The 15,860-nt window shown below is 43.4% G+C and overlaps 1 protein-coding gene across 4 annotated transcripts in view; it reads left to right on the plus strand.

Moving 5' to 3' along the window:
* LOC139244536 (coiled-coil domain-containing protein 158-like) overlaps positions 1-15,860 on the plus strand; it is a 319,231-nt gene that overhangs the window by 284,729 nt on the left and 18,642 nt on the right. For 3 of the 4 annotated variants that reach the window (XM_070871035.1, XM_070871037.1, XM_070871038.1), the window contains 2 exons: positions 440-493; positions 11,044-11,108. In XM_070871035.1, the coding sequence (XP_070727136.1) occupies positions 440-493; positions 11,044-11,108 (119 nt within the window). The remainder of the gene's footprint in view (positions 1-439; positions 494-11,043; positions 11,109-15,860) is intronic. The other variant, XM_070871039.1, reaches the window with a different exon arrangement.

The following is a 15,860-nucleotide window of genomic DNA, read 5'->3' on the forward strand; positions in this document are numbered from 1 at the left end:
AGTAATTCTCTCTCTCCACTGTCCCATCAAACACTTCTAGGGCAGGTACAGCACGGGGTTAGATACAGACGCTAACGTTGGTGCGTCTGCCCTCCCAGGGGATTTGCAGGATCTTGCAGCATCATTTTAAATGCAGTGGCCACCAGCACCTACCTTGCTTTCAGTACCATAATTACATCTCCTGAGAAACTTACAAATATGATCTCTTTCATAAATCATCAGTGTTACAGTAGGACTCTAGGAAATAAATCTCTATTGCATACTTTAGTTTGTTAGATTTCAGAATACTCAATAAAATAGAATAAGAATCCAGTATAGTAATGATCAGTTCCATACTTGCTTCAGTGATAACAATATGCAATGACTATTTAAGCCAGTAAATAATCTGAATGTTTTAAATTTTGCCGCATTACTTATCCCTTTTTATCCTCATTTTTAGTGATGACTTGAATGCAGGCGTCTGTATGGAAAGAGGAACCCAAGACATCTTTAGGTTTGAGAATTTTACAGTTTGGTTTAATGGGGCTAGAAATTCAGCAACCTTCCACCACGTTTCTCGGCGGTATATCACCGTTTTGGGTGGAAAACTGAAGTCTTCCGCCGGCGGTTTTGAAATACCACTGGGGACCAGACCAATGGCGTGCAAGACTGGAAAAAGCACTTTTGCCCGAGTTTGGCCACAGTGGTGACCCATAGGGTAAAAAAAACGCAGAGGAAAAACTGTCAATGCAGTCCTTGGAAATGGCAGTAGGTATGAAAACCTGCAAAAAAAGGCAAGTTAGTTTTTTTAATTCTTTTGCAGTGATTCAATAGCAAAAGGTCTTGTGACTGTTTTGGAAAAATATTTTCCATGTTTTCCCCCCTCCCTAGGCCCAATTTGCAGCGGTATTGGCCTCATAGAAAAGTTGTAGAAAATTTGCGGTTTACGCCGCGAATCTTCGTGCAACACCGATTTTTCCCCGAATCTTCCGCCTCGAAATCATAGCGGAGTCAAAGCGTTTTTTTTCCCACCAAAACTGTGAATGTTAATTTCAGCTCCGTATTGTTTGTTGTTGATCATGATGCGCTTTCCTCTGGGTTCACTACTCCCCTGTCCTCCATTAATCTCTCCCTCCATGTGAACTCCCCGACCCATATTCACTGCCACCCCCTTGACCTTGCCATATCTCGTGGCGTTGCTACTCCCACCGTGTCTAAGGTAGATTGGGAAACTACATTAAAAGGTATGACGGTAGGCGAACAATGGCTAGCATTTAAAAACACCACAGGAAAAGTGGTCCAACCGTGGCTAACAAGAGAAGTTAAAGATAGTACTAGAGCAAAGGATGAGGCTTATAATATTGCCAAAAAGAGCAAGAAGCCTGAGGATTGGGAGGAGTTTAGAATTCAGCAGAGGACCAAGAAATTGAAAATAGAAAATGAGAGTAAACTAGCGAGAGACATAAAAACAGCCTGTAAAAGTTTCTATAGGTTTGTAAAAAGGAAAAGATTAGCAAAAGTAAATGTGAGTCCTTTACAGGCTGAGACAGGAGAAATTATAACGGGAATAAGGAAATGGCAGAGAAATTAAACAAATACTTTGTGTCTGTCTTCACAGAAGAAGACGCAATAAAACTTGCCGGAAATAGTGGAGAACCAAGGGTCGAGCAAGAATGAGGAACTAAAAGAAATTAGTATTAGTAAAAAAATGATACTGGGAAAATAATTGGGACTGAAAGTCACCAAAATGCTGGATGGTCTACATTCTCGGGTTTAGAAAGAGTCACCTGCATTGGTTGTCATCTTCCAAAATGCCGTAGATTCGAGAATGGTTCCCACGGATTGGATGTAGCAAATGTAACCCCACTATTTAAGAAAGGAGGGAGAGAGAAAACTGGGAACTACAGTTAGTCGGACATCAGTAGTAAGGAAATTGTTAAAATCTATTAAAGGATGTGGTAACCGGGGACTTCGAAAATAATAATAGGATTGGGCAGAGTCAACATGGATTTATGAAAGGTTGTAACTAGCAGAATAGATAACGGGGGGGCCAGTGGATGTGGTATATATGGATTTTCAGAAGGCATTCAATAAGGTGACCCACTCCTTCAAATCTGCCGTCATCACCCCTCTCCTCCAAAAAACAACTCTTGACCCTACTGTGCTTGCAAGCTACCACCCAATCTCCATCACAATCACTAAGGAGGTGGTACTCAGTAAGATAATGGGACTAAAGGCAGATAAATCCCCTGGACCTGATAGCTTGCAACCGAGGATCTTGAGAAGTAGTGGCAGGGATTGTGGATGCATTGGTTGTAATTTATCAACATTTCCTGGATTCTGGGGAGGTCCCAGCAGATTGGAAAATTGCAAATGTAACACCCCTATTTATTAAAAAAAAAAAAGAGGCAGACAAAAAGCAGGAAACTATAGACCAGTTAGCCCAACATCTGTGGTTGGGAAAATGTTGGAGCCCATTATTAAAGAAGCAGTAGCAGGACATTTGGAAAATCAAAATTCGATCAGGCAGAGTCAGCCTGGATTTATGAAGGGGAAGTTGTTATGTCTTGAATAAAGAGTCAGACTAGATACTTCAAGCTCAAAGTAAGTGTGACCATAGTCCTTTATTACAGATCTCAGAGTGTCTCTCCAGCCTGTGAGGCCTCTCTATATACAGGGCTTGTGGGATCCCTTGGGACTCCAGGGGAAGAGCCCTCTGGTGGTTAGACATGGTATTTACAGGTTTACATACATAACAGAAGTCATGTTTGACAAATTTGCTGGAATTCTTTGAGGATGTAACAAGCAGGGTGGATAAAGGGGAACCAGTGGATGTGGTGTATTTGGACTTCCAGAAGACATTTGACAAGGTGCCACATAATAGATGAAAGTTCACAGGATTGTGGGTAATATATTAGCATGGATAGAGGATTGGCTAACTAACAGAAAACAGAGAGTAGGGCTAAATGGTTCATTCTCGGGTTGGCGATCAGTAATTAGTGGGGTGCCGCAGGGATCAGTGCTGGGATCCCAACTATTTACAATCTATATTAACGCCTTGGAAGAAGGGACCAAGTGTAACGTAGCCAAGTTTGCTGACGATACAAAGATGGAAGGAAAAGCAATATGTGAGGAGGACAAAAAAAAATCTGCAAAAGGACATAGACAGGCTAAGTGAGTGGACAAACATTTGGCAGATGGAGTATAATGTTGGAAAGTGTGAGGTTGGCAGGAAAAAAAATCAAAGAACAAGTTATTATTTAAATTGAGAAAGATTGCAAAGTGCTGCAGTACAGCGGGACCTGGGGGTACTTGTGCATGAAACACAAAAGGATAGTATGCAGGTACAGCAAGTGATCAGGAAGGCCAATGGAATCTTGGCCTTTATTGCAAAGGGGATGGAGTAGAAAAGCAGGGAAGTCTACAGCTATGCAGGGTATTGGCGAGGCCACACCTGAAATACTGCGTGCAATTTTGGTTTCCATATTTACGAAAGGTTATACTTGCTTTGGAGGCAGTTCAGAGAAGGTTCACTAGGTTGATTCCGGAGATGAGGTTGTCTTATGAGGAAAGGTTGAGTAGGTTGTGCCTCTACGCATTGGAATTCAGAAGAATGTGAGGTGATCTTATCGAAATGTATCAGATTATGAGGGGGTTTGACAAGGTAGCTACATAGAGGATGTTTCCACTGATGGAGGAGACTTGAACTAGAGGGCATAATCTTAGAATAAGGGACCGCCCATTTAAAACTGAGATGAGGAGAAATTTCTTCTGAGGGTTGTGGATCTATGGAATTCACTGCCTCAGAGAGCTGTAGAAGCTGGGACATTGAGTAAATTTAAGACAGAAAGAGACAGTTTCTTCAACAATAAGGGAATAAGGGGTTATGGGGAGCAGGCAGGAAGGTGGACCTGAGTCCATGATCGGATCAGCCATGATCGTATTAAATGGCGGAGCAGGCTCGAGGGGCCATATGGCCTACTCCTGCTCCTATTTCTTATGCTCATGTTCAAACTCCCTTTCCACCTCCCAAATCCGTGCCCATCTTTCCCAGAACTCCGTGTTTGAATCCCTTCAATCTGGTTTCTGCCCCTGCCACAGAGCCGAAACGGCTTTCAATAAAGTCACAAACGACATCCTTTGTGACTGTGACGAAGGTAAACTATTCCTCCTCGTCCTTCTCGACCTGTCTGCAGCATTTGGCATGATTGACCACTTCATCCTGCTCCAACGCCTCTCCACCATGGTCCAGCTGGGTGAGACTGCATTCGCCTGGTTCCATTCTTATATATCCAAGGGACGCAGACTTGAACAGATGTGGCGGACAACTGGTTTAGCCATTCACTGCCAGATCTGGCTGGACCACAAAGCATTATCGGATCTTATTCTTCTCTGCCAAAACTGCTCACTATTCCAGGATCATTCTGGATTGTAAAGATAACCCCTTGCTGCTAACAGTCCTCTTAACCCCCTCTCCCCTGTCTCCTCCACACTCACCTCTAACAAGTGAGGAGCTCAAACTTTGTCACTAAGATTGAGACCATCCGATCAGCTGCCTCTGCCACTTCCTTCCCCTAGCCCATCGGGCCAAACTTCCTCTAAGTTTCCCCCCTGCCCTAGCCCTGAACTCGCATCTCTCTCCAATCTTGACCTCTCCACGCTCAACTTGTCCATGAGACCCACATCCTACTATCTTGATCCCAATCTCACTAAACTGCTGACCACCCAACTACCTTTTCTGGCTCCCATGTTAGCTGACATGGTTCACTGTTCTCCTCTCCTTCAAATCTGCGGTCATCAACCCTCTCCTCAAAAAAACAACCCTTCACCCCTCTGTCCTTGAAAACTACCGCACCATCTCCAACTTTGGATAATGTTGGGGGAGATGGCTCACCAGGGGAAGGCAGCAGGAGCCAAGTTCATGACACCGTGGGTGGCTCTGCTGCACAGGAGGGCAGGAAAAAAAAAGAGTGGAAGAGCTATAGTGATAGGGGATTCTATTGTAAGGGGGATGGATAGGCGGTTCTGCGGTCGCCACCGAGACTCCAGGATGGTATGTTGCCTCCCTGGTGCAAGGGTCAAGGATGTCTCAAAGCGGCTGCAGGGCATTCTGGAGGGGGAGAGTGAACAGCCAGTTGTCGTGGTGCATATAGGTACCAACGATATAGGTAAAAAGCGGGATGAGGTCCTACAAGCTGACTTTAGGAAGCTAGATGTTAAATTAAAAAGTAGGACCTCAAAAGGTAGTAATCTCAGGATTGCTACCAGTGCCACGTGCTAGTCAGAGTAGAAATAGCAGGATAGTTAAGATGAATATGTGGTTTGAGGATTGGTGCAAGAGGGAGGGATTCAAATTCCTGGGACATTGGAACAGGTTCTGCGGGAGGTGGGACCAGTACAAACTGGACGGTCTGCACCCTGGGCAGGAATGGAACTAATGTCCTTGGGGTAGTGTTTGCCGGTGCTGTTGGGGAGGAGTTAAACTAATACGGCAGGGGGATGGGAACCTATGCAGGGAGACAGAGGGAAAGAAAATGGAGGCAGAAGCAAAAGATAGAAAGGAGAATAGTAAACGTGGAGGGCAGAGAAACCCAAGGCAAAAATCAAAAAGGGCCACATTACAGCAAAATTCTAAAAGGGTCAAAGAGTGTTAAAAAGACAAGCCTGAAGGCTCTGTGACTCAATGCGAGGAGTATTCGTAATAAGATGGATGAATTAACTGCGCAGGCAGCTATTAATGATTATGATATAATTGGGATTACAGAGACATGGCTCCAGGGTGACCAAGGCTAGGAACTCAACATCCAGCGGTATTCAATATTCAGAAAGGATAGACAGAAAGGAATAGGAGGGGGGTTAGCGTTGCTGGTTAAAGAGGAAATTAATGCAATAGTAAGAAAGGACATTAGCTTGGATGATGTGGAATCTGTATGGGTAGAGCTGTGGAATACCAGAGGGCAAAAAGCGCTAGTGGGAGTTGTGTACAGACCACCAAACAGTAGTAGTGAGGTTGGGGATGGCATCAAACAAGAAATTAGGAATGCGTGCAATAAAGGTACAGCAGTTATCATGGGCGACTTTAATCTACATATAGATTGGGTTAACCAAGTTGGTAGCAATGCAGTGGAGGAGGATTTCCTGGAGTGTATTAGGGATGGCTTTCTAGACCAATATGTCGAGGAATCAACTAGAGAGCTGGCCATCCGAGACTGGGTGTTGTGTAATGAGAGAGGACTAATTAGCAATCTTGTTGTGCGAAACCCCCTGGGGAAGAGTGACCAATATGGTAGAATTCTTTATTAAGATGGAGAGTGACAGTGTTAATTCAGAGACTAGGGCCCTGAACTTAAGGAAAGGTAACTTCGATGATATGAGATGTGAATTGGCTAGGATAGACTAGCAAATGTTACTTAAAGGGTTGAGAGTGGATAAGCAATGGCAGACATTTATAGATTACATGGATGAACTTCAACAATTGTACATCCCTGTCTGGAGTAAAATAAAAAGGGGAAGGTAGCTCAACTGTGGCTAACAAGGGAAATTAGGGATAGTGTTAAATCCAAGGAAGAGGCATATAAATTGGCGAGAAAAAGCAGCAAACCTGAGGACTGGGAGAAATTTAGAATTCAGCAGAGGAGGACAAAGTGTCTAGTTAGGAGGGGGAAAATAAAGTATGAGGGGAAGCTTGCAGGGAACATAAAAACTGACTGCAAAAGCTTCTATAGATATGTGAAGAGAAAAAGATTAGTGAAGGCCAACGTAGGTCCTTTGCAGACAGAATCAGGTGAATTTATAATGGGGAACAAAGAAGTGGCAGACTAATTGAACAAATACTTTGGATCTGTCTTCACTAAGGAAGACACAAATAACCTTCCAGAAATACTAGGGGTTCGAGGGTGTAGCGAAAAGGAGGAATTGAAGGAAATCCTTATTAGTCAGGAAATTGTATTAGGGAAATTGATGGGATTGAAGGCTGATAAATCCCCGGAGCCTGATAGTCTGCATCCCAGAGTACTTAAGGAAGTGGTCCTAGAAATAGTGGATGCATTGGTGATCATTTTCCAACATTCTATTGACTCTGGATCAGTTCCTGTGGACTGGAGGGTAGCTAATGTAACACCACTTTTTTTTTTTTAAAAAGGGAGATAGAAAACAGGAAATTATAGACCGATTAGCCTGATATCGGAAGTGGGGGAAATGTTGGAATCAATTATTAAAGATGTAATAGCAGCGCATTTGGAAAGCAGTGATAGGATCAGTCCAAGTCAGCATGGATTTATGAAAGGGAAATCATGCTTGACAAATCTTCTAGAATTTTTTGAGGATGTAACTAATAGAGTGGACAAGGGAGAACCAGTGGATGTGGTGTATGTAGACTTTCAAAAGGCTTTTGACAATGTCCCACACAAGAGATTAGTGTGCAAAACTAAAGCACATGGTATTGGGGTTAATATATTGATGTGGATAGAGAACAGGTTGGCAGACAGGAAGCAGAAAGTCAGAATAAACAGGTCCTTTTCAGAATGGCAGGCAGTGACTAGTGGGGTGCCGCAGGGTTCAGTGCTGGGACCCCAGCTATTTACAACATACATCAATGATTTAGATGAAGGAGTTGAATGTAATATCTCCAAGTTTGCAGATGACACTAAGCTGAGTGGCGGTGTGAGCTGTGAGGAGGATGCTAAGAGACTGCAGGGTGACTTCGACAGGTTAGGTGAGTGGGCAAATGCATGGCAGATGCAGTATAATGTGGATAAATGTGAAGTTATCCACTTTGGTGGCAAAAACAGGACGACAGTATATTATCTGAATGGTGACAGATTAGAAAAAGGGGAGTTGCAACAAGACCTGGGTGTCATGGTACATCAGTCATTGAAGTTTGGCATGCAGGTACACCAGGCGGTGAAGGCGGCAAATGGCATGTTGGCCTTCATAGCTGGAGGATTTGAGTAGAGGAGCAGGGAGGTCTTACTGTAGTTGTACAGAGCCTTGGTGAGGCCACACCTGGAATATTGTGTTCAGTTTTGGTCTCCTAATCTGAGGAAGGACGTTCTTGCTATTGAGGGAGTACAGCGAAGGTTCACCAGATTGATTCCCGGGATGGCAGGACTGACATGAGGAAAGACTGGATCAACTGGGCTTGTAACCACTGGAGTTTAGAAGATTTAGAGGGGATCTCAGAAACATATAAAATTCTGACGGGATTGAACAAGTTAGAGGCAGGAAGAATGTTCCCGTTGCTGGGGAGTTCCAGAACCAGGGGTCACAGTCTAAGAATAAGGGGTAAGCCATTTATGACCAAGACGAGGAGAAACTACTTCACTCAGAGTGGTTAACCTGTGGAATTCTCTACCGCAGAAAGTTGTTGAGGCCAGTTCATTAGATATATTCAAAAGGGAGTTAGATATGGCCCTTACGGTCAAAGGGATCAAGGGGTATGGAGAGAAAGCAGGAAAGGGGTACTGAGGTTGAATGATCAGCCTTGATCTTATTGAATGGCAGTACAGGCTCGAAGGCCGAATGGCCTGCTCCTGCACCCAATTTAAAAAACCTCCCTTTCCTCTCCAAACTCCTTGAACGTCTTATCGCCTCCCAAATCAGTGCTCATCTTTCCCACAACTCTGTTTGAATCCCTCCAATCCGGTTTCTGCCACTGCCACAGTACTGAAATGGCTCTCAGTCACAAATGAGATCCCTCCTCGTCCTCCTGACACAGTTGACCACTTCATCCTCCTCCAACTCTCTCCACCGTTGTCCAGCTGGGTGGGACTTCGCTTGCCTGGTTCCATTATCTATTTAATCATAGCCACTCTATTCTCTTCCAACTCCTGCATCTTTACCTGTAGTGTCCCCCAAGGATCTATCCTGGCCCCCTCTTTCTCATCTACATGCTGCCCCTCGACGATGACAACATCGACAGCATCAGTTTCCACATGTAGGTTGACGACAACCAGCTCTACCTCACTCCCACTTCTCTCGACCCCTCCATGGTCTCCAAATTGTCAAACTACTTGTCAGACATCCAGTAGTGGATGAGCAGAAATTTTCTCGAATTAAATATTGGGAGGACCGAAGCCATTGTTTTTGGTCCCCGCCACAAACTCTGTTCCCTAGCCACTGACTCCATCACTCTCTCTAGGATCTGTCTGAAGTTTGCAACCTTGGGGCCGAAATTCAGGGTCTCAAAGAAACCCGTTAATGCCAGTTTGTGGCGGCCATTCCTAAAACTTGAGTGGCCGTCGCTTTGGGGTCAACACGCCGACCCTACCTAAATTCAGGTCAGGTATTTTTCAGCCTGGATCCCATCCTACCCGAGTGGTTGCACCGCCAATGAAAAGACTAAAAAAGCAATAAAAATACTTACCCATCGATTTTCACCCGAATCCCTCGATCCCTCGCCGTGCAGTGCCCCCAGCATGTTTTTCTGCCGGTGCACCAGCTTCGCACTGACTGCAGCCCGGCAGCCCTCAAAAGGGAGGGCACGCGGCCGCCATGGAAACATTTTTGCTGGCTGAAGGCCACTCGGCCAGGGCTAGGGGTGGGCAGGAGAACTGATAGAAATCATTGGCGGGCAGGAGCACTATCAGTTCTCCTGGCCGCCCCTAACCCAGGCCGAGTGGCCTCCCGCTCCGGGCCACTGCCTTCCGTGCCAAGTGCAGAAAGGTGAATTGCAGTTTGATGAAGGTAGGACTTTAACTTTTTATTTCTTATAGAATGGTTAGTAGTTTTTGTTTGCAAACTTAGCTAAGGATAAGGCTTGGTTGATTTAGGTGCTGGTCCTCTCCGCTTCCTGCCCCTAGCCCAGGCCGAATGGCCTCCGATGTCCCTACCTGCGCTGATTTCTTTATCTTTCCACATACGCTGGCCTAAGTAGAAATGGAGTAACTATTAGCTGGCCAAAGTTGCCTAAATGGGCAGAACTGGTGTAGGTGGCTGGTAACGCCCCCTTTTGAGAAAAAACAAACCTAAAACAAACGTAACTAAGTGAGCTACGCTGGTGCAAATTGATTGGGGAAACTGGGGATTTAGGTTAGGCCAGAAAAAGCAGCCTACTCCAAAAAAAAGAGCAAATCCTGGCCAAAATTGAGCCCATCATCTTATGTGGCTCGGTGTCAAATTTGTGTCTTAGAACACTCCTGTGAAGGACTTTGGAACGTTTTATTACGTTAAAGGTGCTATATAAATACAAGTTGTTGATGTGCACACTGCTGGAAAAACTGAAAATAATTGTCATTGTTTTCTGTTCCAAGTAGTATTAATATAATTAAGTGTAAATCAAACTTGCCAAACTCCACACTTTATGAATTGTACTTAGATAAACTTTAAAAAATTTACGGAGTGAATTTTGAATAATTTAATGCAGTCCTGGAATTCACTGACTTGTAGGCAAATCAGTTCCCTGCGTAAGAGGGAATTAAGACTTCTCTTAAACAGCAAAAGGATTCAATAATTGTATTCAATCTGCTCTCATTGTCACCTTCCTTTTTAAAGGGAACTCATTTCCCACCCCCTAAACTAAACTAGTGACTGTGTTGGGTCACATTGTGGAAACTAATTGTTTGCATAATGCCACTCCCACTTTAATTGACCCCTGTAAAGGAAACATGCTCAGTTCTCATTCTCCATTTAAATTGCTAATAATTTTCATTACTGGACTATGGCTCCAGACATGAGCCACCCTGTAGTATCTCACCAATGTTGAAGTCTAGACAGTGAGTGTCAACATACTAGAATCGTGGGAGGCATTGCAAAGTCTGATCCTATGATCACCCGACATCCCCACACACACAAACTTTCCTGCAGGAGTCACTGGATTGCTTTTTCTACTACTTTTTTGTAGATTTAAACCTTAAAACAACTATTCGGAGATGAAAATCAGTTCATCCTTTCTTGTACTGCGACTTTGAAATCCAATAGATACATGTGCTGGAATGTACTGTGTGTTCTGTTAAAGTATGAGGACAGGCTTGCATGCTTGCTGTAATTAACCTTCATGCTCTTGTTACTAAATCTGTGCATGCTGTTAGCTATATGGAATGCTATTTGCACCTCTTTTCCCTGCAGGGATCCACTAATCTGTAGTCAAGATGTAAAAGAACCCTTCAGTATTGATAATTTAACTTGCAGTGGTAAGTCTAACATTTACAACATGGCCATGGCTTGGTTTCATCAGCAGTATGTTATTCTGTTAACAAACTTGAAATCTATATGGGAATCTATATTACTTGCATTTCTACAGCAAATTTGTGTAAGGAATGTTACTGTTAGTGTAATCAAAAATATTTTACTGATGTGTTAAGAAAAATCCTTACTGTCTACAATCCCTTTGTATCATTACATTGTGTTGTTTTTGTGTGTGTGTGTGTGTGTGTGTGTGTGTGTGTCTAACACAGAGAAGGTGTTAGTGCTGGGGACTAGATACTTTGCATTTCAGATAACAGGCATCGGCATCCAGCACTCGCACACCCGGTATATAGTGCGATGAACTGCAGTGGAAAGTTCCCTCCACTCTATCTCAGCCATGTGTTTCAACCCAATTTAAGAGCACATCCTAGTGCACTGATCTGATGTTTTTGCATTGCTCAGCCATCCTGTGGCTTTTTTTTTTAAAAAACGGATTGAAATTGACAGTGCTGATTCTGAGGTAGTTTTGTGCTACAGACCTGTTCTCACTGGCAACTGGATTGAGACTCATTCAACATAGAACCCCTTTATAGAGAGTGTCCTCCTATCATTTCAAGCTGGATTGAACCCAGGTTCCAGAGATGAAAGGGCAGTTTCTAATCAATTGTAATACCCAGCACTCATATCTGCACAATATTTTAAAGTTTACACAAATGTTTCCTGCTGCCTTTCCAAAGAGTAAAATTTACTGTTTAATTTGAACCCTACAGGGACCATTTTCTGATTTGGCTCTATTGATGGGGAGCCTTGGTGGCAGCACATATTGGAAATTCTGGTATATTTCATGTGATTTTCCAACCATTAATTTTAAATGGAGAAATTTGGGTGCCCGAATTTCCAATGTGTGTTCGCAGTGGGTGTGGCTCACTGCCTGTACTTGGAAAATTATCCCTTTTGTCTAAAACAGGATTTTTCACAAAACATTGATGATTTCTGAAAATGAATCTGGAGAATCGGAAGTGTGAGCAAGGCAGAGTCTGGATAGTTTGTGAGCATTGAGATGAGGGATGTCACATGGATAAGGATGTTACAGGGCTAGTCCTGTTGCACCCCCATTGCAGGTCAGATGCCCTGTAACATCCTTATCCTGCTTAAAAACAAAGTCTTAGCTTCTCAAAATCAAATGCTGGCCATCTTGTGCTTTCTTTCAGTGAAGTTGCCAATTTATATTGAATTTTGGGCAACCTTGTGCTATGGAATTGTGGCCATTAGAAAATCTGGTTTGAGGTCTGAAAGAAAAAAAGTGCACTGATCGACTTTTCGAATGGACATTGTTTGGTGTTCACAAATTCAACCACATGACAGAGGAAACACTTGAGAATGAGGGTATTTCAAATTAAGTTTTCAAAACTGAAAAGATTGTGTAGAGGTATGAAGAGCGAGCCTTAAAATAGAGAGAGAGAGTGATTTTCTTATAGCTAACTTGAAATTGCTTTTGTAATTTTCCTCATATTTGGATCCCTTAAACTATTGAAAAGATTTTGAATTTAATGCACTGCAGGTTTCTTGAAAACATGTAGAAAACTTATTTCCCTCTGGCCTGAATTAAAACAACTGAATTACAATTAACTACCCAACTGTGTGTTTTTCCCCCCATTTGGATACTACTGTGAAAACCAAATAGCTCAAAAAAACTTAGCTTTCAGCAGTAATTTTCTTTTCTCACTGTATATATGGAGCAAATAAATGCTAGAAAATACTGGAGAGAATTACTAAACTTGGTATGACCACTCACTCCATATTGTCCTCCTGAATTTTCACTCCCTTGTGACCTCGTTATGGATGCATCTATCAACTTCCTGCTATTAATAGAAACATGGCTCACAAGTGATGGTTCCTTCACCGAAGCCTTCCACAAAACTACACAAAAGAGATACCACTTTGGATACTGTTGCGGGAGATGGCTCATTAGGGGAAGGCAGCCAAGTTCATGGCACCATGGGTGGCTCTGCTGCACAGGAGGGCAGGAAAAAAAGAGAGAGCTAGTGGTAGGGGATTCTATCGTAAAGGGAATAGATAGACGTTTCTGCGACCACAATCGAGACTCCAGGATGGTATGTTGCCTCCCTAGTGCAAGGGTCAAGGATGTCTCGGAGCGGCTGCAGCACATTCTGGAGGAGGAGGGTGAACAGCCAGCTGTCGTGGTACATATAGGTAAAAAACAGGATGAGGTACGACAAGCTGAATTTAGGGAGCTCTGAGTTAAATTAAAAAATAGGACCTCAAGCGTAGTAATCTCAGGACTGTTACCAGTGCCACGTGCTAGTCAGAGTAGAAATAGCAGGATAGTTCAGATGAATAAGTGGCTTGAGGAATGGTGCAAGGGGGGAGGGATTCAAATTCCTGGGACATTGGAACCAATTCTGGGAGAGGTAGGACCAGTACAAACTAGATGGTCTGCACCTGGCCAGGATCAGAACCGATGTCCCGGGGGGGGTGTTTGCTATTGCTGTTGGGAAGAGTTGAAATTAATATGGCAGGGGATGGGAATCTATGCAGGGAGACAGAGGGAAGTAAAATGGGGGCAGAAGCAAAAGGTAGAAAGGAGATAAGGAAAAGTGGGCAGAGAAATCAAAAAGGCAAAAATCAAAAAAGGGCCACATTACAACATAAATCTAAAAGGACAAGGTGTTAAAAAAAAAAACAAGCCTGAAGGCTCTGTGTCTCAATGCAAGGAGCATTCGTACTAAGGTGGATGAATTAACTGTGCAGATAGCAGTTAACGGATATGATGTAATTGGGATTACGGAGACATGGCTCCAGGGTGACCAAGGCTGGGAACTCAACATCCAGGGGTATTCAATATTCAGGAAGGATAGACAGAAAGGAAAAAAAAAAGAGGTGGGGTAGCATTGCTGGTTAAAGAGATTAACACAATGGTAAGGAAGCACATGATATGGAATCTGTATGGGTAGAGCTGCGGAATACCAAAAGGGCAGAAAACGCTAGTGGGAGTTATGTGCAGACCACCAAAACAGTAGTAGTGAGGTTGGGGATAGCATCAAACAGGAAATTAGGGATGCATGCAATAAAGGTACAGCAGTCATCATGGGTGACTTTAATCTACATATAGATTGGGCTAACCAAACTGGTAGCAATATGGTGGAGGAGGAATTCCTGGAGTGTATAAGGGATGGTTTTCTAGACCAATGTGTCAAGGAACTAGAGAGCTGTCCATCATAGACTGGGTGTTGTGTAATGAGAGAGGGGATTAATTAGCAATCTTGTTGTGTGAGGCCCCTTGGGGAAGAGTGACCATAATATGGTCGAATTCTTCATTAAAATGGAGTGTAACAGTTAATTGAGAGACTAGGGTCCTGAAAAAGAAAGGTAACTTCGATGGTATGAGACACAAATTGGCAAGGATAGACTGGCAAATGATACTTAAAGGGTTGACGGTGGATAGGCAATGGCAAACATTTAAAGATCACATGGATGAAGTTCAACAATTGTACATCCCTATCTGGGGTAAAAATAAAACAGGGAAGGTGGCTCAACTGTGGCTGACAAGGGAAATTAGGGATAGTGTTAAATCCAAGGAAGAGGCATATAAATTGGCCAGAAAAAGCAGCAAACCCGAGGACTGGGAGAAATTTAGAATTCAGCAGAGGAGGTCAAAGGGTTTATAATTAGGGAGGGGAAAAGAGAGTATGAGAGTAAGCTTACAGTGAACATAACAACTGACTGTAAAAGCTTCTGTAGATATGTGAAGAGAAAAAGATTAGACAAATGTAGGTCCCTTGCAGTCAAAAATCAGGTGAATTTATAATGGGGAACAAAGAAATGGCAGACCAAGTCAACAAATACTTTGGTCCTGTCTTCACTAAGGAAGACACAAATAACCTTCCGGAAAAACTAGGGGACCGAGGGTCTCGCAAGAAGGAGGAACTGAAGGAAATCCTTATTAGTCAGGAAATTGTGTTAGGGAAATTGATGGGATTGAAGACCGATAAATCCCAGAGCCTGATAGTCTGCATCCCAGAGTACTTAAGGAAGTGGCCCTAGAAATAGTGGATGCATTGGTGGTCATTCTATAGACTCTGGATCAGTTCCTATGGATTGGAGGGTAGCTAATGTAACCCCACTTTTTTTTTTTTTAAAAAGGGAGTGAAAACAGGGAATTATAGACCGGTTAGCCTGACATCGGTAGTGGGGAAAATGTTGGAATCAATTAAAGATGGAATCAATTAAAGATGGGAAATCTTCTGGAATTTTTTGAGGATGCAACTAGCAGAGTGGACAAGAGAAAACCAGTGGATGTGGCGGTGCAGGCTCGAAGGGCCGAATAGCCAACTCCTGCACCTATTTTCTATGTTTCTAGACCTCTGACGCAAAGCAGTCCTGCAAACAACCAACTACCCATTGCACATCCCCTCCTCCCATTAGCCCTCGTCAATTTATGTCTTCCCATTTATCATCGAGCAAGTTAAAAGGCGATGCCACCCAGCATGGGCAAGACATGCACGCGATACAAAATAATTTGTGATTCTACTATGAACAAAAACTTCACAAAGTAACATTTATTCATACACCCATGTGCATAGCTGCATAGCCTTGTGCAAATACAAAGCTTTACTCTCCCTTTTCCGACTGCTCCTACATGGTGCAACCCCTGTGGCTTGAGCAGAGATCAAGGCAGGCTACTCCAATCCCTGCTCTGACTGCAGAGATGTTTTTGGCAGATGACCTCTGGGTTT

Source organism: Pristiophorus japonicus, chromosome 2 (assembly GCF_044704955.1).
Source record: "Pristiophorus japonicus isolate sPriJap1 chromosome 2, sPriJap1.hap1, whole genome shotgun sequence".
Lineage (NCBI taxonomy): Eukaryota > Metazoa > Chordata > Chondrichthyes > Pristiophoridae > Pristiophorus > Pristiophorus japonicus.